This window comes from Anarrhichthys ocellatus, unplaced genomic scaffold (genome assembly GCF_004355925.1).
Source record: "Anarrhichthys ocellatus isolate YVR2014 unplaced genomic scaffold, GSC_Weel_1.0 scaffold4, whole genome shotgun sequence".
Taxonomy (NCBI): domain Eukaryota; kingdom Metazoa; phylum Chordata; class Actinopteri; order Perciformes; family Anarhichadidae; genus Anarrhichthys; species Anarrhichthys ocellatus.
Genome location: NW_022280034.1, coordinates 2,060,197 through 2,086,070, shown reverse-complemented (window position 1 = coordinate 2,086,070; position 25,874 = coordinate 2,060,197). Strand labels below are relative to the sequence as shown.

The window sequence follows — 25,874 nt, the reverse complement described above, 5'->3', positions numbered from 1 at the left end:
ATATATATATTCCTTTAATTTAAAATAACTTCTATAATAAGTCTATTTTAAGTCTATCTCTTTTTCTTAGTTGCTTTCAGTACACGTTGTACTGTGAATGATGTGATTTTAAACAACTAATTGATTATTTAAAAGCAGTCAGCTGATCACTTGATGATGAAAGGAATGTTTCAGAGGTAACACTGCTTTAAAAAGCTCCTCATAGTCTGAGTCACGAACGCTAACCCTAAAAGAGTGAAAAGCTTGCTCCAGTGACTCAGTGGATTTTCTCTGACGAGCTTCTCTTTTTGGAGGATGAGTCATCAGCTCATGACAGAACTACAGAAGACAGTTTGATCCTTTATTGATTTCTCCTCTTTGCAGTGCAGCACTCAGTAGGATGATCAGCAATCAAGAAGAAGATGTAAGTAACCGCCCACTCCTTTTTTATACACAATACTAAAATATTAATATCTAACGTGAGTTCTCCTTTTGGTGAATCTTTAACTTAAACTTCCGCTTAACAAAGAACAAAACCTCCATTGATGTGTTTTTTAAAGCATTTGAGGAGCTCTTTGAAGAGGTGACACGTGTCTTCTCTACACTCTAATCTACACTCTACTCTTAACTACGATGCTGCAAAACACGCACAGACACACACACTCACATACACAGTTTTTATTTAAACTTGTGACTCTGTTTCTGTCCATCAGGAGTTTGTGGCGGTGCGGGTTCAAGATCCCCGCATGCAGAACGAAGGCTCGTGGAATTCATACGTGGATTATAAAATATTCCTCCATGTGAGTATTAATACTTAGATTACAATACATTAATATTACAACATGTCTGGACACTTTCAGTGTGAGCTACTGGGGAGCTGAAACCAATTGTGTATTTAATCATGTAAGTCGAAGCCGAGATGTTTCAGCTTCTCCCGATGTGAAGATTTTCTTCTTTTTCGGGTTTTATTTAGTTTGCAAATTGAATATTCTAAAGTTTTGGATGGTTGGTCGTATGAAAGAAAGACATGAAGACAACACATTGGGATAAGAAAGCTGGACAGGAGCATTTTTCACAATTTTCTGAAAATATATCTGGAAAATAATTGACAACAAACGAAGTGTTTGCATCTAATGTGCTTTACATAAAGATGAAGGACGTTGAGGAGCATTTGTTGCCACACATGAACCAGCCTCACCTTAGAATGAGACAATGGGATGTTACTGAGACTGGATTCCTGAACCTAACCCCGATCTGTAAACCACCGAGCTGGCAGCAGCGTGGCTTCCTCTCGTTTGGTTTGGACAGGAGTCGATGTTGTGTTGAACGCTGTGTCAGCAGCAAAGCTCCGCGTCTAGACGGATGCTGTGAAGGTGTTGACTCATGAAATTGGCTGAAGTCACGTGACGTCACATGATGTTTTATCATTCTGGTTGTCATCGTTATGCTTTTGTTTTTCACGGGTGAATGTTTGAATCATAAATCCAGAATCAAACAAGTAGCTTTTCAATGTTTCATCTTCACAAAAACCTTTTTAGAAAACACTTCACTGCTTCTGTCACTGATCTCTGTACAGAAACTATGAACATGCACAACAGTTAACTATTTCATCTAAAAACTCAGCACAGATATTTGTGTAGAATATTTTAAAACTTCTAAAAAGTACACATTAACATGGCTCAATGTCTACTCTTAATGTGTAAGTCTGCATCCAGCAATTACATTGATTATCCTGCAGATTATCTCCTTAATATTTTATCGATAACATGTCGGAGAATAGTGAGTTATCGGTTTATTTTTACCCACAACTTCTGGTTCTACCAATTCTCTCAAACCCAAAGAAAAGCATCAAACACTCACGTTTAAAAGCTGGAACGAGACAATGTTTTCAGTTATTTTCTGTTTAAGAATGAAGTGAATTGAAACAGGAGTCGTGTTAAATACTTGACTGTGTCACACGTCACTGGAACAAATCTGACATGTGACAGTTCTGCTCTAAACTCAGCAGCAGTTGCGTCATTTCAGTTACAGCATTACGTTGAAAGGATAGATTGTAAATACATTTTAATACATTTTGTAAATTAAAGGATAAGGTTGGTGTTATCGTGTATTTTCTCTTTGTGTCAACAAATCGCATCAAAAGACTGAAACGAAGCACCAAGTCCACTGGAGATGTAAATCTTTTAAAGCTAATATTCAGTTTAGTTAAAACAAACAGGAGGAAATAGTGCATTTGTTGGGGACTATTTTCAGCGGCGGATTAATCCGTGTGTGTGTGTGATTGAGTCAGAATAAACTACAGCGTGTGTGTTCATGGTGATGAAGCAACAAGTATATATACATTCTTTACTTTACAGACCAACAGTAAAGCCTTCACAGCCAAGACGTCCTGTGTGCGTCGGCGCTACAGTGAGTTCGCCTGGCTCAAGAAGAAGCTGCAGAAGAACGCCGGTTTGGTGTAAGTTGTTGTGAAGAGTGAGAGCAGCTCTTCTACTATTTTAATGTTTTGTCTGATGACGCTGTGGTAAAAGAGAAACATGTCTGCATGTCACCAGTCTTTTCTAAAGGTCACCTACATGGCACTTTGATATCATATTTATTGAATCAAATATCTAAAAACCTGTTTTCGTCCTTGTAGGCCAGTCCCAGAACTTCCAGGAAAGTTCTTCTTCTTCTACTTCAGCAACGAGGACTTCCTGGAGAGGAGAAGGAAAGGACTTCAGGCCTTCTTGGACCAGTCAGTTCTTGTTGATCTGCTGTAATAAAAGTACGTTTTTGTAAAGAAAGCCACCTTGATAACGAGTCCCTTTTGTCCCGGTAGTGTGGTGAACATGACGGTGTGTCTGTCAGACAGCCAGCTCCACCTCTTCCTGCAGACCCAGCTGCCGGTCGGTCACATCCAGGACTGCGTGCAGGGTCACACGCCCTACTCCGTGACGGACGCCATCCTCACGTACGCCTCGTCCAATCGGGGCTACGCTCAGGCCCAGGAGGAAGACTCCATCAAGGAGCCGAGTCTGACAGTTTCTTATGAGTCCATGGAGAGGTAAGAGGGATTCAAACTGTCGACCGAATGGTGTGGAAATAACCAGTTTCCTTCGCTTTGTCCCTTCTGTTTATTTAAGGATATTCAGGCTGTGTCTGCTATTGCAAAGATAAAAAATGTGCTGCAGAGTCGTTAAAGTAAATGTTTTTTCTCTTCCTCACTCCACAGCCCAGCTCCTCGTCAACCTAAAGAGATCTTCAGCCCGGAGCTCTTGTTCTGCGATGACTCTAATCCTCCTGAAGACTTACTGGAGATCTGTGACGAAGACACAGTTGAGCTTCAGCACGAGGAGGAATCCTCAGTCAGGGTCATCCAGAAGAACGACCACCTGGAGGCCGTTGTTGAGGACTGTGGTCCGACAGAGGCAACCTTTTTCCTGGGTGACGGCCAGGTTGCTCCTGAGAGTCTCGGCCTTCCAGAACTGATCCAGCAGAAGAGCTGTCGGGTGCAGATACAGACTCCTGTGGAGGTGCACTCACCCATGGGGGCTGGCTTTGAGAAGGAGTGTTCGGTAAGAGAGGAGAGCGTTACGTTGTCAGATAGAGCAGAAAAGACTGGTCCTCATCCAGAGGAGGAGAAGGCGGATCAATGGGAAAGTTCTGGAGATGGTCCTCATCCAGAGGAGGAGAAGGCGGATCAATGGGAAAGTTCTGGAGATAGTCCTCATCCAGAGGAGGAGAAGGCGGATCAATGGGAAAGTTCTGGAGAAGCAAAGAAGGAAAATGTCGAATCTGAGCCAGAAAAATGTGCGAACTCTGCAGCAATTTTAGATTTTAAGGACGGTGGCTTTGAGGAACAGGGAACAGAAAGCGACGCCGGATCTCAGGAGGAAGTTCTGGAAGCCGTCTGCTCTGAGCAGCAGGTTGTAGAAACTCACGACATCTCTGAAGATAAAGGTCTCGACCACGTCGACGGCACGGAGGTTCACGAGGAAGACGCCAGCTCTCCGGAGGAGTTTAAGAACTCGGACGGACAGAAAGAGCCAGACAACGAAAAAGAAGAGGAATCCGAGAGCAAAGCGGAGACGCCGCTTCAGTCGGAAATCCACGAAGAGACTCGCGATGTGCTCAGTGTCCCAGAGGAGGAAGGCAGCGGCGATGACGACCTCGTTCAACAAGTGGATCTGGTTCGGATCACAGGCGACAGCGACGAGGACGGACGCTCGTCTTCGAACGACAGTATCGTCCAGGTCAGCGATGAAGAAAGCCTTTGCGACGACGCCGAGGACTCGATCCAGGCCGCCAACGGCTACGTGGAGATGCCTTCTGAGGAGGTCCACTGGTCTCCAGTAGAGGCCTCCAGCAGGAACATTTTGGACCTACACTCGAACGGACACTCTGTGGAAAAAGACGACATTTCTGTCCACGAGGACGAGGACCAGCAACACATAACCGACATCAGTGACTCCAGGAAATCTCTGGATTTGAACTTGACTGTAACTGGAGATTTAACCGAAAATAGTGACTTCAGCATCATAGAGAGCAGCAGCATTAGTTAAGACACAGAGCCACAGCGAAGGATTGTGGGAGTTGCTGTCTGCCAAAGACGCATTCGATCACATGCACGTAAACAAGGAAGTACATAAAAATGTGCTCGTTCTGTTCCGTCGTTGAAATGTAGATGATCCGGTCTGTCACACGTGTTGTCAGTCGAGCTTCTTTTGTTTTAAAATAATGTATATTTAATTTAAAATGTGCATCTCCAATAACACTCAGGTAAACTGAACACTCTGTGGTGGATGACTGGAACCAGCAGAGGGCGCTCTAGTTCACAAAAGCAGCTTCGGGTTTTATTTTGTTGTTTTTAATCCATAAAGATCTAAAGGTTTTATTGTTGTGTGAACATACAATGTGATTTAATTTTTACTTTAATGTTGTAGGGAACTTTGTGACAGAAATATACACTTGAATTAAAGGAGAGATCCACATGTTTTGCTTTTAAAGTCTGTATTAACTCCGTTTGGACTTTAAAGAGCGTTTGGTTGCTGTAGTTGTTCCTTGTCCTTGAGTGAGACAAGTCAAATCTAAAATCTATTTCTATCTGCGTTTACGTGCAGAGTTGCAGAGGAGGGACAGTAAAACACAAACTTCATCCAGTTAATTTGTCTCACTCAGACTGCTGAAGCCTCACAGTAACTGTAGTGAAACTTTGAGGACGGTTTGGACGAGAGAAACAATCATGTCGACCAACAACAGTCTGAATCCTTCTGTAGAGTCACTCACTTAATGTGAAGCTCATAAAACCACTGTTTTAAGTTAACCACTGTGTTCTATGGAGTCCTGATGATGATCCAAGTACACACAAGTCACTCAGGATGCTTTGGTTAAACATTAAACTGGTTTGGATTGAGGGAATTGTTCTAAAATGATGTTTCATAGGCAGCAGTGTTCACCTGATATTTATTATTAAAGGAAAATAATTGGTTATGTTAATTAAATTAAAAGTAATTGCAATAGACAGCGACACCTTTTCAGTCTCGTGATCTTGATAATAATAAATGTGCATTCTTGTATTGCTCTGCTCTTTAACTGGACCGTGGTTTAAATACACGGACTATCAGCGGAGGTTTACATGTTTAGTTCACTGTAATACTGCCTCTACTCAAACTAACAAGAACTGCTTTAAGGGATGTTGTTTTGAAGTGTTTATATGAAGGACTTATTCATAAGTCAGTGAATTATTATCTACAGTAGCTTGAGTTTGGAGAAACCAGCTAACATCAGTTTAAGTGGATGCTATATGTGGAATATTTTCACTTTTTTACTTTGCTGTAAAACAGCTTTCTGTTGAATTGAAGTTTTTATCTATGTTCTCTTCAAAGCCACGAGACTCGACTTTCACAAAAACAGAACATGTGAGTTGCTGATCCACCGCTGCATCTATCAGTCAGTTTTTATGTGACTCAATCAGAAGCACCCTTTAAAACAAGAGTATGTCATAAAACCGCACTTCAAAAATCCAAACTATCTCTTCAAGGTGATCTTTTTATGAAAACAGACTTAATTCACGTTAGTTTGATCTCCACATTGTTTTCACACTACTCCTGTTCAAATTCAAATAAATGTTGCTTTTATTAAAGGGAGCCGGTTTATTGGTTTATTGTCCTGTTGCACACAGAAATGAGCCTCATCACGAGTCGTGTACTCGGTGGATAATAGAAGACTGGGTGTTACTTTCTTCCTGTAAAACTGATTTTATTATATTCCTCTTATCAAACACATCTCATGGTTTTAAGAGATTTGTGCAATCCTGCCGCCTAGTGGCTGAAGATGAAACTGTTTAATGACCCCACACAGACAAATCACACACAAGCAGTAAATGCTGTTCAAATCTCTGAAAAAAAAATCCACTTACAATGTAGTTAAAAACATTCTGCATAATGTACATCTGCTGTTTAAAAAAAAATGTATTTCAGTGATGAAACAAGAAAAAAGTGACAAACAATCTTCTTATTTCTCATTTTAACCAGTGAATTGATAAATGTACCGGTCCATAATAATGAAATAATTTGCACTAGAGCTGCAGATAACATTATGTTATTTCCATGATTGAGTATTCTGTTGTTTTTCTGATTAATCAGTTAATATGTTAGTCTGTGAAAAATCTAAAAAGTCTGAAAAAAGTCCCGTCACAATCTACCAGAAGCCCAATAACGTCTAAGTCAAAAACACAAATATGTTCAATTTATAACAATATAAAACAGAACAGAAGACAATCCTCACATGTGAGAGGCTTTTCTTGATACAATGACAATTATTAAAATGGATCTTATCTTCTGTCGGTAGACTAACTGATTAATCTGCTTCCGCTGTGGTTTGCACAGTAATATTAAAGGTTTTAAAGGTTTTACATGTGGGTAATAGTGGACAGGAATAAGCACCGCTGATTTAGGCCTACATGATACAACTTACAGTCTTATGAAGGAGAATCATTTTCAAATTACAAAACATTATCTGTGAGATTCATGGCCGGACGCGTTGGCAGCAGCGCTGTGAAAAAAAAACACAGCATCAGAGAAACATTAATAATTCAGTGTTCATTCTAAGCTGCGCCTATCTAACAGTATTAGGGAATCATTTTCTTAAATAGGACAACTGATGCTGTAATCATGCTTTTGTTGCACATATTTATTGTCACCCGTTGCCCCGCTTTAGATTGCTCTACGCAGTACTTCTTCCAGCCAGCAGATGCCATAAATGGCAGGTCAACGACTGAATACAGCTCAATGGCAGTCTGGAGGGGTACCAGGGGGACCATTTCTGTGTATTAGGCCACAGTAATGGTCCATAATGCTGATGATAAGAGAGTGCCTCGGTACCTGTTGGAGCTCACAGGATGTAAGCCGGGTGCATGAAGTCCTTGGGGACGATGCCCACGGTGCCGTTCAGCTCGCCGACCCACCAGCCGTGAATGTTGTACTCCTGGAACCCAAAATGAAGAAATAAAACAACGGTGAGTCTCCGAGGGGACAAGTAAACCAAGCAGGATGGAGCGCCGATCTCACCTTTCTATTTGATCCGAGTGCCCTGTTTGTCTCGTGTTATTAACATTAGAGCGACCATTCGAATGATTTGAACTGCAATTACAGTGGCTGCTAAAATAATATGGTTAAAAACTGTATAAACTCAACTTTAACAAAGGAAATCCTGGAGGGACCGGATCCCACCACCAGCATTCTAAGAGACACCGGGGTGCTTTTACCTCCAGGGTTTTCATTCAAAGACGGGAGAAGAAAGTAAACAAGACTATTGAGACAACGTCTAAAATAAAACAGGGTTGTTTGTGTTTTACCGCTCAAGAGCCACGACAGCAGTGTGATCAGACTAATTATAACAAGAGTTCATTTCTGCACTGTGATTAAAAAGAAAACAGGAAACTAAGATTAAATGCTCAGTTACTTAAAAAAAAAAAAAAAAGGCCTCAATGAAGTTAATAAAATCTTGTTTCTCACTTTTATCTAAAGAAAAAAATATTTAGAGCATAAAATAAAATAAGCAGCTTCAGCAAATCATTTTAGTTTCTTTGTAACTCCTGGTGGGCATTTGCAATAATTTTGGACATTTTCTAGACTAAATGTAAAGGGCATAAAACAACAACAATAAAGCATGATGCACCAATTTAAATAGTTTTAATAAATTAAATTAGGAACCAGGAATGCTCTGATGAAGGTCCCGATAGACCGAAAGCTAAAAATAAAGTGTTCTCTGTATAGATTAATTAAATGAGGAAATAAAATAATATATTTCTATTTAAAACCTAACACTTCGACTTCTGTTAATGTAGAAATACAAGAAGGAAAACACAATAAAAGTCCTGGTGTTAACTGACTGAATAAAAACTAATTTGTGATTTAAGTAGCAGGAAAGTCCGACACGAAGATGTTGAAAATATAATTTGGAGACACTGAATTAAAAAATGTAACCTTGTATATAAATATCACTCTTTTAATTAGATGCTTAATGTAACGTTTCATTATTGTTGGCTGAATTTACATTTGTCATATACCTTTTGGAAGTATCGAAATATATTGAATTAAATTGTGGGTGAGATTTTATGTTGCATGTGATCATCAGCGAAGGAATCACAATCAAATCCATGTCACATAAAATAATACACTCCGAATACACAATTATGTGGTTATTAGGTTAAATAATCAAGACATTAATTGAAAGAGAAAATATTCTACAATTACGGCTCATAAAGAATCCAAAACAAGCAGATATTTTACGTAAAACTGAGATAACAAAATCTTTCATTCAGTCTCATTCAAAGTGCTTTAAGCGTTTTAGGAACTGGAGTCGCATCAACAACAACGTGATCATCCGATCGCAGCAGTTGAGCTCTAACCAGATCTGTACTGGATCAATATTTGGCCAGAGACCAGAGGGGCGCTGAGGCCCAGCAGTGGGAGCACAGGAGGCACCAGCTGAACTCATCTCTCTCCTCTGTTCTCCAGCAGATTGGGAATGGCTGCGTGAACAGTTTGTCTCGGCCCTGAGGAGAAGATGAACCGCTCGTCTATCTCTCTCTCTCACACACACACACACACACACACACACACACACACACGCTACGTGCTGCGCGTGTGTGCGAGCAGCAACACGTACGTATACGTTCTACATGTCTTGAGATTGGAATCAGACTTCTAGCTTTAACAGGTATTTTAGATGTGAAAACACACACATTCTGTGACATGATGGGCAGCGTTTTGTCAAAGGTTGAGCCTCCCTCCATCCAGAGGAATGAGGCCTGCAGCTAATGAGAAGTGTTTGGACAGCGGCGATGAATGGATCGCTCAAGGAAAGTGATAAAACCGCAAGACTCAAGTGTTCTTACAGCACAAACAGGTACCCACAACGAGCAGATTGTCCATCCAGGCCTCATCGTTTTAACCCACGGAACCTGGCTGACAGCTCACGGTGGGACGCTCCAGTGTGCTTGGCTCTGACTGACTATTCAGTGTGTGTTTGAGCTCATAAAGCAGGAGAAAGTTAAGTCCGAAATGGTCTTTTTTATGCCCCCCATAAGACCGTAGAGGAGGGAAAAGCCCGGTTGCGGAAAGCTGGCTTTGGTTCCCATTCGTGATAACGTGAACAGAGGAGGAGGGGGGGGGGGGGGCAGACAGACGGACGGGAGGGGAGGCATCGCAGAGAGAGGGAGCGAAACAGTTTTTCTCTCCCTTGGGGGCGTCGCAGCACTATTCCACCAACCATAGTGACAGAGAGTTTTATTTATCTCCGTGGCCCATCTGTGCAGTCGGTCTCAAATTCTCCCTGAGAAAGGTCTTTTGGATTATCAGCGCCGCCATTTTAATACAACTGCTACATCACAGAGTGGGTGCCAATGGCGGTGGAAGTCTGTCAGGCGTGCAGAGTCCATCTTCCTCATACTTGAAATGGGTTCATCCAGAGTACACCTGCTGTAATAGGGACATTCCACGAGGCGCGCAGACTAAATTATCCAAATGACAAAAACTATGCAAACTCCTCAATGTCCTCTTCCTTCTGTTTGTTCTCCTCTCTTAGGTTGATTTGTTTTTTGTGTGATTTTGCATCATAAGCTATGAAATGCCAACGTCGGGGGCAAAGAACGGGCTCGTGTGATGAACATCCAGCGTCCCCGAGAGTTCTGGGAGACGTCTGGTTTTCATCTCATTAACAAGATGTAGCACGATGCCCAGGGTGTCGTCTGAGAGGTGACACATATCTGCAACCTGGATGCAGATCAGACCCACTGTGTGAGGGTGTGTGTGTGTGTGTGTGTGAGGGTGTATGTGTGTGTGTGAGGGTGTTTGTGTGCGTGTGAGGGTGTGTTTGTGTGTGTGAGGGTGTGTGTGTGTGTGTGTGTTGCCAAACAGCGCCGTGTCGTGGCGGCTGCGGCGCGTTGACTCGTTGACCTCCCGGTGACTCCTCCGCCGAGAGCAAAGGAGGGGTGGGGGGGTGGATGAGCGTGGGCGGGGCTGGTGCTGAGAGTGGGTTGCCATGACAACACCTGCAGTGTACCGGCGCGATCGTTTATTTACCACTCAGGGGGGGGGGGGGGGGGGCTGGCTAATGGTGGCATTCTGATAGGCCCATCGCTCACGCTCCCGAAAACCGGAGGACGGATTGACAGCCATACCCCGAGCCTGGAGCGGGGAGAAGGTGAGTCGAGGGTTGGGGTGGATGCGGCGAAAAAGACAACGGGGGTGGCGTGGCGGGGGACGCCATCACCCCCATCGTGTACCGAAAGAAAACACAATCTTTAAAGAAAATCTGAAAATAAAATGCACCGGTTTTTGGGGAGAAAATGTAAAATATTCGACAGATGTCCTCTTCTTTCCCTCTTTTCCCTCCTCATCCTGTTCTCTCACACAAATGACACACACACACACACACACACACACACACACACACACACACACACACACACACACACACACACACACAATCCCAAATGCATACAAACTAGGGGGAGTGCTAATAAGCCTGACACATGAGGCATCTTTCCTCGGCCACCAGCTGACTGAGGCAGGCCTTGGGCGTGATGGAGCGCAGGAAGTCTCTCATTGCCCTGCCGCTGAACCCGCCGCCTGGGTGTTACAATCTCTCCCTCCCTCCTTTCCCCCCCATCCTCCCTCCTTTCCTCCCCTTCCTCTCTTTCCATCTCCCCTGTAGCAGCCTTTTCACTTGCATCCTCTCTCTTGTTTTTTTCTCAGACTCGTCTGATACACTGCAGCTCTCTGCAGTTCTTCCATCACTGGTCACTGTAACAAAGAAACATGGACACCTCTAACACAGATCTGTAACCCGCTATTAGGTTAGCGAGCTCTCCTCCTCGCTCACACAGGTAACACCTAACAATCGACCAGATAAGACAAGAAACTGTGGGGAAAAAATGCTTATTTTGGGGCCGTTACAAGGACTCCGTGCCAAAAGTAATCTTGTCGAAATCCATCCAGAAATATGGACGATAATTCTGCACAACCAGAGATCGAAATGGCTACTTAGTGTCCATTTTTTTCCAAGTGGGCTTTTAATTAAATCAGAGAATTGGCTTCAAATTGGAAACATGACAGAGCATGAGAACGTTTGAAAATATCTCAGGGACGATGAGATTTAATAAAAAGAAAACCTACTCGCTCCTTTCTAATGCACGCCTGGGATTACAGATAGCTCCTTAACTTAATAGCAATTTAAAGTGGATTTGTGTATGCCACTGAGTGTCTGTAATGATGGCTGTTTACGCCGCCCCTCATTTATAATAATTAGGCAGAATGGATTGGGGGTGGGTTGCTCGGACGCGGTTCTGGGCTATTGGCTTGGGCTGAATAATGACCTACTGTAGTTGACCGGGAGTTGACCGCTGCCTCCTGCATGACCCCAAACCCCAGACTCACCCCCTGCTACTTTGGGTGGTAAATAGGATGTCTTGCCTGTCTATAGCGTCTTGGTGTCTATGGCCACAATAGCAGCCAGGGGTCTTTAAATGGGTGTGTGACAGAGAAAAGGAGAAAGGAGAGGGGGGGGGGGGGGGGGCAGGGTTCACACAAAAGAATAAAAGGATCCACCCTCTTTGTCTCTCTTGCTTGACTTTTCCCATCTGATTGTTTGCTTACTTTTTCTTTTCTTCGTCTGTATTCAGTCGGTGTGACCTGTGGGCAGCGGCCCGAAATGGGCTTGTTAAACAGAGAAGAAGCCTGTTATGACCCTAAAGAGGACTGTCACATGTAGCCCGGACAGAAAACCAGTGGCCATTGAAACACAATGAGTTTCAGAATCTCCTATTTCAAACTTCAACATCACAACTTGTATTTATAAGAGGCTATAAATCACAGCAAGTAAATCTATAAGGCTGTAAATCAGCTTGTGGTGTTTGTAGAAGTTGTCATATAATAAAAACACTGATAGAAACGGCCACAAGGTGTCAGTGGTGTCCACGCTCTCCTCGTCCCTGACAAGCAGCTGCAGCTGAAACACTTTGGCCAAATGTGATGCGTGACGTTGGGCTTTGGGGGACGCACGTGATTGGCTAGCTCGTCTCCCTCTCTCTGCGTTTCGGTTGGACGGAGGGTGGGAAGGAGGGGAGAGGTGAGCGGGGCGATGGAGAGAAAGAGGAAGAGGTGGCAGCAGCGCTTGCCAGAGTTTTAAGGACCCTGGATGGGTTTGTGCCATAAATCTCTTCCCACTCCATCCCCGCCGTTCTCCATGAGTGCCTGTGGGAATACAGGAATGTGACAGCTGACCTGTAGAGCCCATGTCTTTTGATTCTGGACACATAAATTAGAGGGCAAGAATGCAAGACAACCTTATGGTTCAGTGTGGAACATGGCCGACTAAGTACACAGGCACTACGCGTGTCAGGGAGAAGTGAAACAACGGCTTCATGCCGCCGTGATAAATTGATCCCACGTTCACGTTGTAAATCCTGCAACAGGTATCTTGTTGCATGTCACGATGCAGTGGAAATGTGAGCGAAACACCTCAACAATTTAAATCGAGTTAAGAAACAAATCTCAGAGTGTGATGTGGCAGAAAACTGAGCTCGCCAGTGTTTGTCATCACACACTAAAACGTCAGCGTGTAAGCTATAATGCGCATTAGAAAAATGCAAGCTCTCAGAAATGAAATGCCAGAGCAAAACTCACAAGATGGATTTAACTGTGTGTTCGTACCTCATGTATCAGCGCGCTGAGCATCGCCGTCGAGCTCTGCGGAAAGCAAGTTAGGCATCGCTGGAACCGGCGGCGGAGGCTCTCTATGAGATTAATTCTCTTGAACTAATGGGATTCATATGAGTTGTGAGGTTCCTAATTTATTTACTTTGTCAGGGACACACAGATATGCGCACACAGAGCAACACACAAGGGGGAAAATAACACAAATACAGTAAAAATGCCCCCACTTTACAGTAAGTGAGAGATCAATAATGATGGATGAGGGCCTTTTATACAATCGGCATGTTCTCCTCAGTTCACAGCCATATGACACCGCGCCTGTGGCTATCCCATTCTGCACTTCAGCAGTCAATCACATCCCAGCTTTAAAAATAACAGTTTGTTAGCACCATTGATTTAGCACTTAGAGCGTGTCCTTATTACCTTGTAATTATGGTCAGTGTTGACATAACAGCACAGACAACCAGGCCTCCCACCCTCTAAGAGAATTTATGGGCCCTGGTTTTATTACGGCCATTTCATGTGTCTAGGTCCCCAGTTAAGCGACAGACTTGAGTTCTAGCCAAGGGCCCGTATTTCACTCATCGAGGTCAGGGTTCTCAGGAATCCCCACCCGTAAAAAAAAACCCGAACGCGGGCAGGGGCGTGAGTGTACACACAGGAGACGCGGGGAAGCCCTCCCCAAGGGCTCATTAAAACAAATAGCCGATTACAGGCTATAATCCAAATAATGCTATTCATGGGGGGGAAATGTGACACTTTTAGGACGACAAAATGGGACGCGGACAGAGTCACGTCGTCACACCAAACCAAAGAGTCGGAAGCCGTCCGGAGATCACCTCTGAATAATTTACAAGCAGACCTTGGCTTTAAATCCATTAGAGGAAAAGCTAGAATACTCTCTCGTAGTCCGTCACTATGTTATGACTTCAGCGTACGGCTCAACAAAACAAGAGTAATCTGTGTCATTAAGATCGGGAGATACTACGACCTAGTCGTGCTTACAACCTGGAACTTAGTTGGCTTTTAAGGTCTTCGGAGAAGCAGTAATGTGATCCATACAGTGAAAAGTAATACAGGCAGGGCTGAGGCTGTCTGAGGCGGATCAGCAGTGCAGAGCCAGCTCCCCTTTGTTTCCCCAAGAACGCTGCCTTTGTCATCCTTACGTGAAAAATGGACATGGCTGTTTTGACATTTCCCCCTATCAACCAGCACGCACAGACAGCGAAGGCTGGCATCTCATTAATCTGGCACTGCCAAGAGAGCCTCAATTAAAAGTCCATCTTGTGTGAAGAGCATATTTCACCTGTGCCATATCTGCTCTTACAAACAAAAGAGCTGTATATCCTTCCACATGAACCGATACCGTGTGTTTATCTATCTTAAACTCCTTTAATGTACGATAAAAAGTCAGAACATTATTGTTTTCTGCACTAAAACTGGAAAACATCACAAATAATTAAAATTCAGGGGCTGCAGCTGCTGATTAAAGATGAGGTTGAATACATCATTTCTCAATCTCCACTGCATAATTACCAACACAAAAAAAAGCAGAATACACTGTAAATTCTTCCTCCCTCCACTCTTCAGATAATTTAGCCTAAACACAGAACATGATGATTCAATCTCAAACCGACCAATAGAAACAGTCTGGGGAGACAAGTCCCTGCGCGCAGCAGAGCAAAAGTGCCCAAATTACAAGCGATTGATTTCCAGTATAGGGCGGCTTTTCACTGGTAGAGACTCTGCATGTAACTACAAGACGGCCATAAAGCATGAGGAAATAGATAGAGCGGGGAAAAGAGCTGAGATGCAGGATGGCTTCACCTGCAGTTTACGTCAAACAGAAAGGAAGGGCTTCGCATGGCTGCCTACTCAATTAACCCCTGTGATAGAGGCTCCGTAATGAACAACAGCACCATTACGCAGCGCCCGAACGGCACTTCACCCTAGTGGCCTGGGAAGAGACAATGCCGCTGTTGGTGCTTCGCTGCTGCATCGAGTCACGGGCGCTCACTAACAGAAGGGTTTAGACGTTGAGGATATCAGCATGTTGGGAGAGTAAACGAGGGGCAAAGTGATTACTGGCATTGATGTTGTTTAACCCTCAAATAATTACATATTCTACACATTTGCATCACATTTCAAACTACTTTAACTTATCTTGTAATTATGTCTCTGAGTCAAGGGTGCAATCAGGAATGGTTCCCATTAGAGGTGACCGGCGGTCTCCCGTTTCAACTGAAAGTTTGTCCAACACAGAATTCTGGGAGAACTTTAAAAAAAACCTTTTGGATTATTATTTTTTGCTGACCTTGCTAATGATGCAGATGAGATCTCCTCGCTGGAAGGGCAGCTCGTCCGGCTCGTCGGGCTGGCAATCCCATAAACCCTGGTAGAAGTTAGCGTAATCTGATGACCAAGCTGAAATGGGAAATGCAGAACACAGATTTAAGTAAAAGAGCGAGACGAGGTTCTTTTCCCACAGCGAACTATTAAGCTGGAGGTTTCCCTCATTATTGGCGGACTGTAATGAGGTTCTGACCTGGTTTGTTGCTCTTTTCACTGCTCTCATCTGTCGGATCTGGAAAATCCTCCTCTAAGTAAAAAAAAAGCACAGCAAACAGAACAAAATGAGTTTTGTGACCGAACATTATAAATAGATATTAAGTCCCAAACATTTTAATTTCATTATCTAACGGGAAAATCAAAAATAACGACAAGAAACATAACCTGCTGCTGAAGAAAAGCAGAGGGTTTCTTTCTGTTTCACACATTAAGGACTAATGTGGGGTAAAAAAAAGCATCATGATAAAACAAAACATAGAAAAATAAATAAAACGGATCATCAGCCAGTGCCTAACGTGTTTCCACAAGATAAAAGACGTCTGTTTGTCTTTAACCAGACTGAACTCCTCGGTGAGGATCAATTTGTTCACATTCATCAGAGAAAAGTTAAAGAAAAAAGAAGAGTCTTTGAGGCTCGCGGAGGCGGACGTGCCATTGACTGTGGGGCGTGGCCCCCGGTGGTCTGAGAGGTGACACAGTGATACGCCCTCTGTCTCACACATCCATCCTCAACAGCAGCAGGCTGACAACCATGCCACAACCCAGCAACACTATCCACTTTCCAGCACAACCTGCGCCTCTGCTTCCAGGAAGACCAGGACGGAGGACGCGCACACACACACACACACACACACACACACACACACACGCGCATACTGTATATTCACATGCATATTCGTGGTTATGTGTACAGTTTGGATGCGTTTCTTATGTGTAAATGTTAGAGCGATCTCTTTCTGCTGCTTTTCTTTCAGGTTGTTGCACATTTCATGAATAAAACAAATATATTAATGCAAAAGAAATCATAAATCTCAACGTTATGGCTTACCTAATAAAATATTAAAATGTCGTGCATTGTTACGACACCAAAAAGAAGGTTGATTTTGATTCTGCTTGCAAAGGGTCCAAACATTTGTTCAGCACTCCTTGACTGCAGCACATGAGAGCATCCTTCAGTGGAGAGGCCGCCGCTATGGGCCAACGGTTTCTATATCAATGTGATTTAATTTTCCACTCAATAAAATCAGTCATCAGCATCAGAGCCGACACCACCGTCGCTCTGCATTCTGCCTGCAACTGAGCCATGTTGGGAGTTTTGCTCCGGCAAAACAGAGAGAGCTCATCACAAGGATAAGGATGCTTCACTCATACTCGACATTTAAAATGTATCTGATGTGCAATTTTTCAAATTCTTGATATTTTCCAGACATTTAATGTTTTAGGGAATCTTTGTATCTTTGCAATGTGAAAATTAATGATGTTTGGCTTCACGGAAGGAAACCGAACACGGTTCATTTGCACATACAACTCAGAATGCAGCGATACAAAGCTGGTTTAAAATCTGCTGAATTTTCCCTTTAACAACTTTAGGAATCCAAAGAAAACTTGAACAACTTTTGCAACGTTCGTATGAGCAATGAAGGAAGTAAAGTCTGACAAACTAACAAAAGACTACTACCCAGGAATACTTCTATTTGTTAAGAAAGGAAGATTGTTCAAATACAAACATTAACCATAAAATCGAATAATTTAACAGTATCGAATCACTGTGTAAGAGCTGCAAGTGAGCAAAGAGAGGAGCTGGGTGATTGATAAGTGAAGGGGTGAGAAAGTGAACGAAAGAGCCCGTCATTCGATATGCCATCTGTGGTCAGAGTCTGTACCTCTTCCCAGATGGCTGTGAACGCCGGCGTGACAGTCTGAAGACTGATTTCCCTCTCGCCAGTGATTTTGGCCAAAGGTAATGTACTCAGTGAGTGAAACAGAATCTTGATGTATGTTATTTAATAGAAAGAGTGATGGACGACGGCCCTGAGAAGATCAGATCACCCCTTCTCTGGATCCAGTAGCCACCCTGACACATGGGGCTGCCCCCCTCCAGTAGAGAGACTGACACACTGACTCCCAACATTCTCAATCAAACTCTAATTTCTATTCAAGATGTGACATTAAGAGCTCCAGAACTATTTTAAGCCCTGCGAGATGCCGTTTTTTTTTGCTTCCTTTCAACTAAATTGCTGTTGCCAGGCAATTTTAGCCCCAAACTCTGCTTAGCGGATTGAATTGTGGGCTATTTGTTGCCTGGCAACATTAGCTAATTGGACGTTCTATGACGGAGCATTCGGAACAACCGGCTCTCGCTGATTTCAACAACATAACTGTTTCTCAACAGATGGCTCTCGGTGAGATAAGGAGGAAGCTGGTTTCTAGTGTAAGGAGAGTCTTCCCTTCCTGCCCCGTGTGCCTCTGCAGCAGCCACCTCGGCCCCGACAAGCTTATTAGTGTTGCTTGATTTAAAATGAGCAATCGGTCTGGGTGTTGCACTGGTAGGGAGGTACCTGGCAACACAGATTTCACAGCCAGGGGAGATCATCACAAATATTTCTTGTTGCAAAAATCCCTCAGGGCTCTCGAGTGTGTGTTTATTTGTCTGACTGAGTATCATGAGAGTTTGTGTGTGCAGAACTCCTGTCTATTTATCTGTGTGTGTGTGTGTGTGTGTGTGTAACCACGTCCTCATACCTGGCAGCACCTCGTAGATGTCGTCGTCCTCTTCGTAGACCTCCCCCGTCTCGTGCCCCCCTCCCAGTTTGCCGCTCTGAAAGGCCTGGGCAGCGGCGGGCCGCGACGAGGGAGGGCTAGTCAACCCCTCAATGTCATCATAGGTCTCCTCTTCCTCCTCCTGCTCGTCATCGTCGCAAGGGATGGAGGTGGAGCGGATATCTATGGAGGGAAGGAGCGGCGTTAGCGTGAAGATGGAGCACAGCGTGGCACAAAAGACACACACATACATCAAAGGGTAAAGTGAGAGGAATGCTCAAAGGGTCCTGACTGCACAACAGGCGAGGACACGTGCCGCAGAGCAGCAATGACAAGCTGGAGGCTTGAATTCTGCCTGCAATTATAGATTATCTTCATCATCTATTCATATGTTTATCTTTCTTTTGACTAAGCAATCAAAGTCTGAAATAGTGGAAAAACGGCCATTTATTATTTCCCAGAGCCGATAGTGACGTCTTCAGACTCCTTGTTTTGTCTGACTAACAGTTAAAACGCCACCATTTTACATCATGTTCTCCAGAATATGATTCCTTCTTAGTTTATGGTTCAGGACCTTTTTACAGGGAGCAGAATTATCCGTAGAGGTCTCTTACTCTACAAAACAAATGGACCCTGTGATTAAACCAGTAAAAACAGTGAATAAAGCAGTTTCACGTTAAAATCATATTTTAGCACGTCAACTTGAGCTGCTACGATTTATCATTGGTCTATAAAATGTCAGAAAACAAATGCGCTTCCGCTGATCACTCAAGATCAAGAAGTCTGACGGATAAAATCCTTCATCCAGCTTAAAACATAGAGTTAAAAACCACCTAGATCTAAAACGTCTATCAAAATAATGGCTTATTTTGATAGACTGACGCATGAACAAAGGAGATATGACGCCACTGACAGGCGGCCAAATAAAAAAGGGCCGTTAACTTGATTAAAATTACACTTTTCTCCGGTTTGAATATTGTTGGAAATACTTGCAATAACATAAGTTAACAACTAAACAAACTATATAATGTAGGTCTAGTTGTTTTAAGACATTTGAATGCAGAAAAGTTACTTTTTATACCTAAAAATGCCTCCCCATGTTTCCTCTTTATCTTCTGTTTATCTGAATATTGGGTTGTCCATGGTCCTAGTTATTAATCGCGTCTTTTGCTGCATGTCAAAGCCGTTTCTCTCTCCATGCACACGCCATCTGTATCTCCACTATCAGTAGTAAATAAAGGCAAAATGCCAAGAATAATATTCCCACAAAGTTCTTGGAGGAGCGACCACAAAATGAGAGTACATGTTGAAAGTACAGGTCAGCGTTGTTCTCAGCGTTGTTCAGGGGGTGAAGAGGGTGAATAAGAATCATCTACATGTTCTGAATCAGGACTGTACTTCGTAGTAAAACTCGTCTGGAAGGAAGTAAGACAAACTGCAGAGTGTCTGTTACTTCCCGCAAATCAGTGGCCCGGCCTGAGCCCATTTTAGAGGAGACGAGGCAGGACTGCTCGCTCAGATGGAGGAGCCGTCTCATTGCAGGCGACTGGCAGCTCTAACACAGGGTATCGGGTCCTCCGCCGTACACCAGCGGCCGAGCAGAAATCAATGTCACTGGAGGATAACCAGAACATCTACCAATCAATTTCCTGTAAGTTGGAATTCGGTAGGAGGGTTAGGGGAGGAGTGGCTGGGGGGGGTGCACATGACATGTCGAATGAGGAGATTCAGGACTCGGCTGTGCAGCGTGTGATGGATCGGGTTGTTTTTTATCTGAGTCAGAGATGATGAAGGGCTCCCTTTCATTTCTGACCTTTCTGCCCCTCGAAAAACACACGAGAGAACTTTAGTGGAAAATGTAGAAAAGAAGAGGTTTGGACGGTTTGAACTGCTTTAACTGTATTTTCCAATTAACCTATGTGGCTTTTAAAAAGTCAACGCAAGTCAATTTTTATTTATATAACCCAATATCAATATGTCTAAGAATCAGAACAACACGTGACATCCTCGAACCTTAAACTCTTGCTTCAAATGAGGACACGCAGAAAGGCAACTTTAGGAGAAGCAATGAAGCAGAGAACGCTCTGCAATAAATACCGGAAGAGATTAGAAAGAGATGCTGGCTTACCTCTAAGTACAAAATTGATTTGGTCCACCCATTCTCTGGCCTCTTGAGGACTGTTGGCAGTGAACTAATGGGAAACAGTGGCAATAATCACGCAATTATCATCACATCTAAATGTGCATTTATATGGAAATAAAAGTCCTGATTTTTAATCTTCACTTCAGCACACCGACTCTCCTCCTCGCTGCCTAACAAGCAAGAAAAAGAGCAAATACAAATGCTCCCTCTTGATGTAGCTATAAAATGATCAGATCTAAAATATTCAATTAAGACATAACGGTGTTATAATCGACAGTATAACTAATGTGCCGTATAGACATGTGGATACGATTTAGATTAAAGCTCGACTGATACTGCATCTTTGAAGCCAATGCAAATATTTGAGTGTTAGATAACCAATATTTATTCATTTAAACTCAGTCACTATTATTTAAATTATTGTTTAATCTGGTGATTATTTTCTTGTTTGTTTTCTGACATTTTACAGACCAATGAAAAATTGTTACCACAATTTCCTGCAGCCGAAGGCGACGTGCTAAAATATATTTGGTCCAAAGATATTTAGTTTACTATCATAGAGGACGTACAGAAGCAGACAACAATTGAAAGGTCTGAACTACTGAATTTTTGGAAATGAATCGACTGTCAAAATAGGTTAATTAACAGGTTAATTTTTGTGATGATCGATTCATTAATCTCAGAGAATATTCAAATTTTCCGCCCCCTTTCTCAGAATATTACCCCTCTCCCTGACATGTATTTATGTTTGACCTACAATGCCCCTCACACTACATATGTTTCATCAGGAGCCATTAAATTGAGCGCGACATTTTAAAGTAGAAAACCAACTCAGTGCTCTCTAGTGGACCAACTATGTAATGAAGACTGTTTTTAAATTACTTTAAAATAATCTTTTTCCTCATTCATGTTCTTGTTACTTACTGGACAACTAAACACGGATACCAAAACATCTTCCAGAAGCTGAAGTCTGCTGATGTATTGACATTTCTGCATGCCTTTCCTTTGGATTGCACACTTTTAGTTAGCATTCAGGCTTGTTGTTGTAATACAAACCTGGAAAGATCGCCGTCCGGGGCAAAAAAACTCGAAACAGGACATTTTCTTGGAGTCTTTTCTCAGGTTGGTCACCAGCTGCACGCTGTAGTCGATGATATAATAGGAACCCTTCTGCTGCTTATCTGTAGGGAAGAGCACAAGTGGGAGGATGTTATCGGATTTAATTTATGAACCTGTGATGTTTCTGTTTGTTGGCATTTTCAAACAAACCTTTTTCACTCCCAAAGTAGTAGAATATTGAATTGTTCAGAACACACCATCTCTTTTGCCACTCCGAGCCGAAGAAGCTGTGATCTGCAGAATACAATTACTCACATGAACAACAGTTGTTCTAATATATTTTTTAAATCAACCACCCATTTGACCCGGAGCCGGTCTCTTTATGCTGCTGTACCTCTTCGCTTCTTCTCCAGGTGGCCTTGCTTCAAGATGTTGACGAGGTCCTGGGCTGCTACAGGGGGGATGTCATCAAAGCCTGTGAACAGAAGCAGTTTATATGTCTATATTAAAAGGAAGATTTTAATAAAGGACTTCTTCAGATGTCTTGTTTTGTCCGTACAACAGTCCAAAACCCAAATAAATTCCATTTATGATATTAAAAAAAGAGATAAGCAGCAAATCCTCACATTTGAGAAGCTAGAACCAGAGAAAGTTTGCCATAGTTCTTGCTTAAGGAGTTAAAATAATCAAAATGGTTTCTGTCAATCAACCAATCAATTCAGCGCCTGATTGTTTCAGCACTAACTCCTAATAAGCTGCACTTAAAAGGTTCCTCATTACCACACACAACCACACACCGTGAATATAAAGTCTCCAACCCTGCGGATCAAATGCATCCCCGCTAGGCTGCAGGAAGCCGGGATCAATACATTTACAGTGCTGCTGAGCGCTGCAGTCCATTCATCTGCTCACATTGCACTTTTAATGGGAGCAACCTTCCTGTGGAAATCTCTCTGCAATTTGCAAAGTCAAATTTTAAACATGATAGGGCAACGGCACGACTTAAGAGGCTTTGGTTAATTAGTGCAGTTGTTTAGACAATGCAGTTCGCAAAGTATTTAGCCTACTGTGCCATTTGTGCTGGAGGAGAAGAAGTTTTAAAGAGGAAGTCCACACTAAATAGTGTTTTTGTAATATTCACATGATCACATAGAATCATGTTGGCAATGATGTATGATTTTAATTCATGAAAATGTCCCCAATAATGCACATATTGACAGCAAGTGAGGCCAATACTGAAGTGTCTTAAAGCTGCATTCTCTCTAGTGTCCACCAGGGGGCGACTCCTCTGGTTGTATAGAAGTCTATGAGAAAATGACTCTACTTCTCTCTTGATTTATTACCTCAGTCAACATTGTAAACATGAGTTTATGGTCTCAATCTCTAGTTTCAAGTCATCTTCAATACAGCATGATGTTCATTTAGTACATTATGGTCCATTTAGAGTCAAACAGACCATAAAGCAGAATGTGCGGGTGTAGTTATCCTTTAAGATTAATTTGTTTGGTATTTTCATCTTTATGGGTCAAACGTTGTACAGTAATTACATGGTATTCAACTCAACCACTCGACCACCAGGACGCCTCGAGAGAAGACGTTTTAACCAGCTGTTGCATGTTTAAGTTAGTTTCAAAGTTCTTCTAAGACGTCAGTTTGTTTGACCAGTTTTCTAGCCTTTAGCCATTAGGGGGGATCTCGTAGAATTGACCCCAGGTCGGCCTCGAGGGCCATCTTCCGCCCCGTGTTTCAACATGGGGTCCCTGGCTTTTCCATGTGTCAAAAACAAAGCTCAGCTTCCCCTGAATGCATTACTCAACAGGCATTAGCCTCGCAGGGGAGAGCAGCAACCGCCTTTTTAGTCTGAAACTCAGGAACAATTTAAAGACCATTTACACTAGTCAGTGTGATTCAGACCTGTCATCCCACATCTGGGTCCTCTGGTTTAAATAAAGAGCGTCCCCCAACATTAGACAAACAGGAACCTCTTCCTCATTCATAAAAATCTGCAACATGAAAACACAGTTGAATGTCGCTCCAACTACGCGACGCTCTCTCTGAGAGTTGTTGTTTTGAGTCTCTCCTCAGGCAGTTTTGTCGGAATAACTTTGAGCCAAATAAAGCTGATTTTCTTCTTCTCTTTTTTTGTGGTTAGCTAACATTCCAGAGATTTAAGTTCACAACAATCCAGCCTGTGATCCCATAACCCCACACCGCTTCAGCCCGTGGGCCTGACGGATGAGCGGGTCGTTCCAGAGCAGAGCCCCAGACACATCGCGGCACTAACACGCTCACATATCATCAGCCTGCCTTTGTGGATGGACTGACCGGTGACACTATAAATACAGAGGTGCTGAGGACTGTTTTGTCAAAGAGAACCTGATTCAGTACATCATAACAAACAGCGGTCATTATGCTCCCCCACCTCATCTATCCGCCGGCAGTCCGTCCATTTCTTTTCCCCGGGCCTGCTTCCCTGTTGCGGCCCACTTCTAATCCCCTCATCCGTCTGCTTCCCTCGCTCTTCATTTATCTCAAAGGTCGAGTCCGGCTAATAGACGAGGAGGTACAAAGTCAACACGGGGATCAGTCTGATCTGCTTTGAGTCAATAAACATTACACATTCATGCGTGTTTAACACTTTACCGCCGTGTGACCCTGACCTCACTTCACTGTCCCGCTTTTTGTGTGAATCTCAAACACGAGTACGACTTCAGTGAAAAACCGGACACATGAGCACAATAGTTCTGGATTCTTCCACAAGGTAGCAGCACAACCTGAGAACATCACGTCTGCTTAAAGCTGCTCGCTCAAGTCCCCGATCCCACCCGAAACAAAAGCAGACTCCTGATTGGTCCTGAGTTAACTATTCCTCCTTTAATGAAAATTACACACTAACACCTCTTTGGGACCCGTGCAGCTTTAAGTGCAAATTCAAGAGGTAATGTTATTTGAAAATGTGTAATTAAGGGCGTTAAAAAACCCCAACAACCATCATGGTGTTTGAGTTTTGAGTTTGACTACAGGCACGGAGAGACACATTAATGCATCTAATTAAGGCCTCATCAAAATCGCAGACAGACGGCACTCTTTCATAAAAATCATAAATTGCGTTATCAATTATTCAGAGCAATGCCACGACTTCATTTTCATCCCTTTTGCGTTTTTAATTAGCACCATCCACAGCTTTGGTATTGACATTAATTTGATGGCAATTTATTGATATTTCAGCGTAACCTATTTAGCTGAGTGCAATTACCAACAAAGAGAAGCAGATAGATGCGGCGTTAGAGGTGCGTCACGTGCTTTTGTAAATCAAGGTGAGGAGTTGCTGCAGGCGGCGCTAACTGAATCTAACTGCTCTCGGTGGTCATCAGCAACAAAAGATGCGAGTCACCCCATTTCCAAATGAAAGGAAACAATCAATAGAACGTGACTGGATATTTGTGTTTAATTGATCCGGACAAAAGTGGTATTAACATAAGCGAGCTGACCTGGGTGCTGATAAGTGCTCTCGTTCTGTTGCCTTTCTGAACTTGTTTTAAACTCGAAGGGGGGGGGGGGGGGTACACAACAATGCATCTGAGCTGCCAGCGGTTTGCCACAGACTCAATCTCTCATTTGGTTATTCACACTCTCTCAGCATGGTGTTATGAGCTCAGCAGTTGATCCCGCAAGAAAAGGCTGATTTATGTGAGCATGACCAGAGGGAGTTAATGTATTCTCTCATTAAAATCCACTTTACTTAGGCTGAAAGTCAATCAAAGGCTGGATAGAGACTGAATCAAAGTGAAGCGAAATGGTCGGGTGGGAGGACTAATATGTTACATTAGATCTAACGGGGGTCATAATGCAACAAAGATGTTGTGGAAAAACACAAAAATGCACTGAAGACGCTGATGGGAGCTGCAGAAGATGGAACGTGAGCGCTCGCTTTAGTGTCTTTTCTGTGAGAGGAGCGACAGCACAGGCAGGGGAACATGCTCCTCCAGAGGGTTCGAACCACTATCGAAGCCCCATATAGGAACATTTAAGTCAGCCAGTTACATGGACAGAGACAGTGAGACGAGGGAGGAAATAAAGAGCGCTGTCGGAATAAAAAGCTTTTCCTTACGTTCTTCTTTTCCTAATCTGCGCCGCTTTTTCATGCTTTGAAAATGTTGCATATCACAATTGATTACCTAAAAATCATGCTGATGTATGCTAATAATGTTGTACACTACACATGTGGAAGATGTCCTGCTGTAGAAAGACATGGAAATAGGGATTATATCTTTATCTTGCTCCGTCCATCAACGTCTCTCTATTATATTTGAAGTCTGCATGTCTGTGACATTGTTTTTCATTTTAGTTAACGCGTCATGTGTCCTCAGTCTTTGAGTGAA

The 25,874-nt window shown here is 43.1% G+C and overlaps 2 protein-coding genes across 2 annotated transcripts in view; one reads left to right on the top strand and one right to left on the bottom strand.

Moving 5' to 3' along the window:
* The first annotated feature begins 38 nt into the window (after positions 1-38).
* snx11 (sorting nexin 11) lies at positions 39-7,041 on the top strand. The gene is made up of 6 exons (XM_031843451.1): positions 39-403; positions 693-779; positions 2,337-2,437; positions 2,618-2,716; positions 2,801-3,025; positions 3,194-7,041. The coding sequence occupies exons 1-6, from the start codon at positions 380-382 to the stop codon at positions 4,521-4,523; spliced, it is 1,866 nt and encodes a 621-aa protein (XP_031699311.1). The 5' UTR covers positions 39-379; the 3' UTR covers positions 4,524-7,041.
* Positions 2,784-25,874, bottom strand: part of skap1 (src kinase associated phosphoprotein 1) — a 34,561-nt gene continuing 11,470 nt past the window's right edge. The window contains exons 5-13 of the mRNA XM_031843453.1: positions 21,887-21,967; positions 21,703-21,786; positions 21,490-21,614; positions 20,419-20,482; positions 18,273-18,473; positions 15,727-15,780; positions 15,496-15,605; positions 7,344-7,446; positions 2,784-7,014 (exon numbers count right to left, since the gene is read on the bottom strand). Coding sequence (XP_031699313.1) covers positions 7,354-7,446; positions 15,496-15,605; positions 15,727-15,780; positions 18,273-18,473; positions 20,419-20,482; positions 21,490-21,614; positions 21,703-21,786; positions 21,887-21,967 — 812 coding nt within the window. The 3' untranslated portion in view covers positions 2,784-7,014; positions 7,344-7,353. The remainder of the gene's footprint in view (positions 7,015-7,343; positions 7,447-15,495; positions 15,606-15,726; positions 15,781-18,272; positions 18,474-20,418; positions 20,483-21,489; positions 21,615-21,702; positions 21,787-21,886; positions 21,968-25,874) is intronic.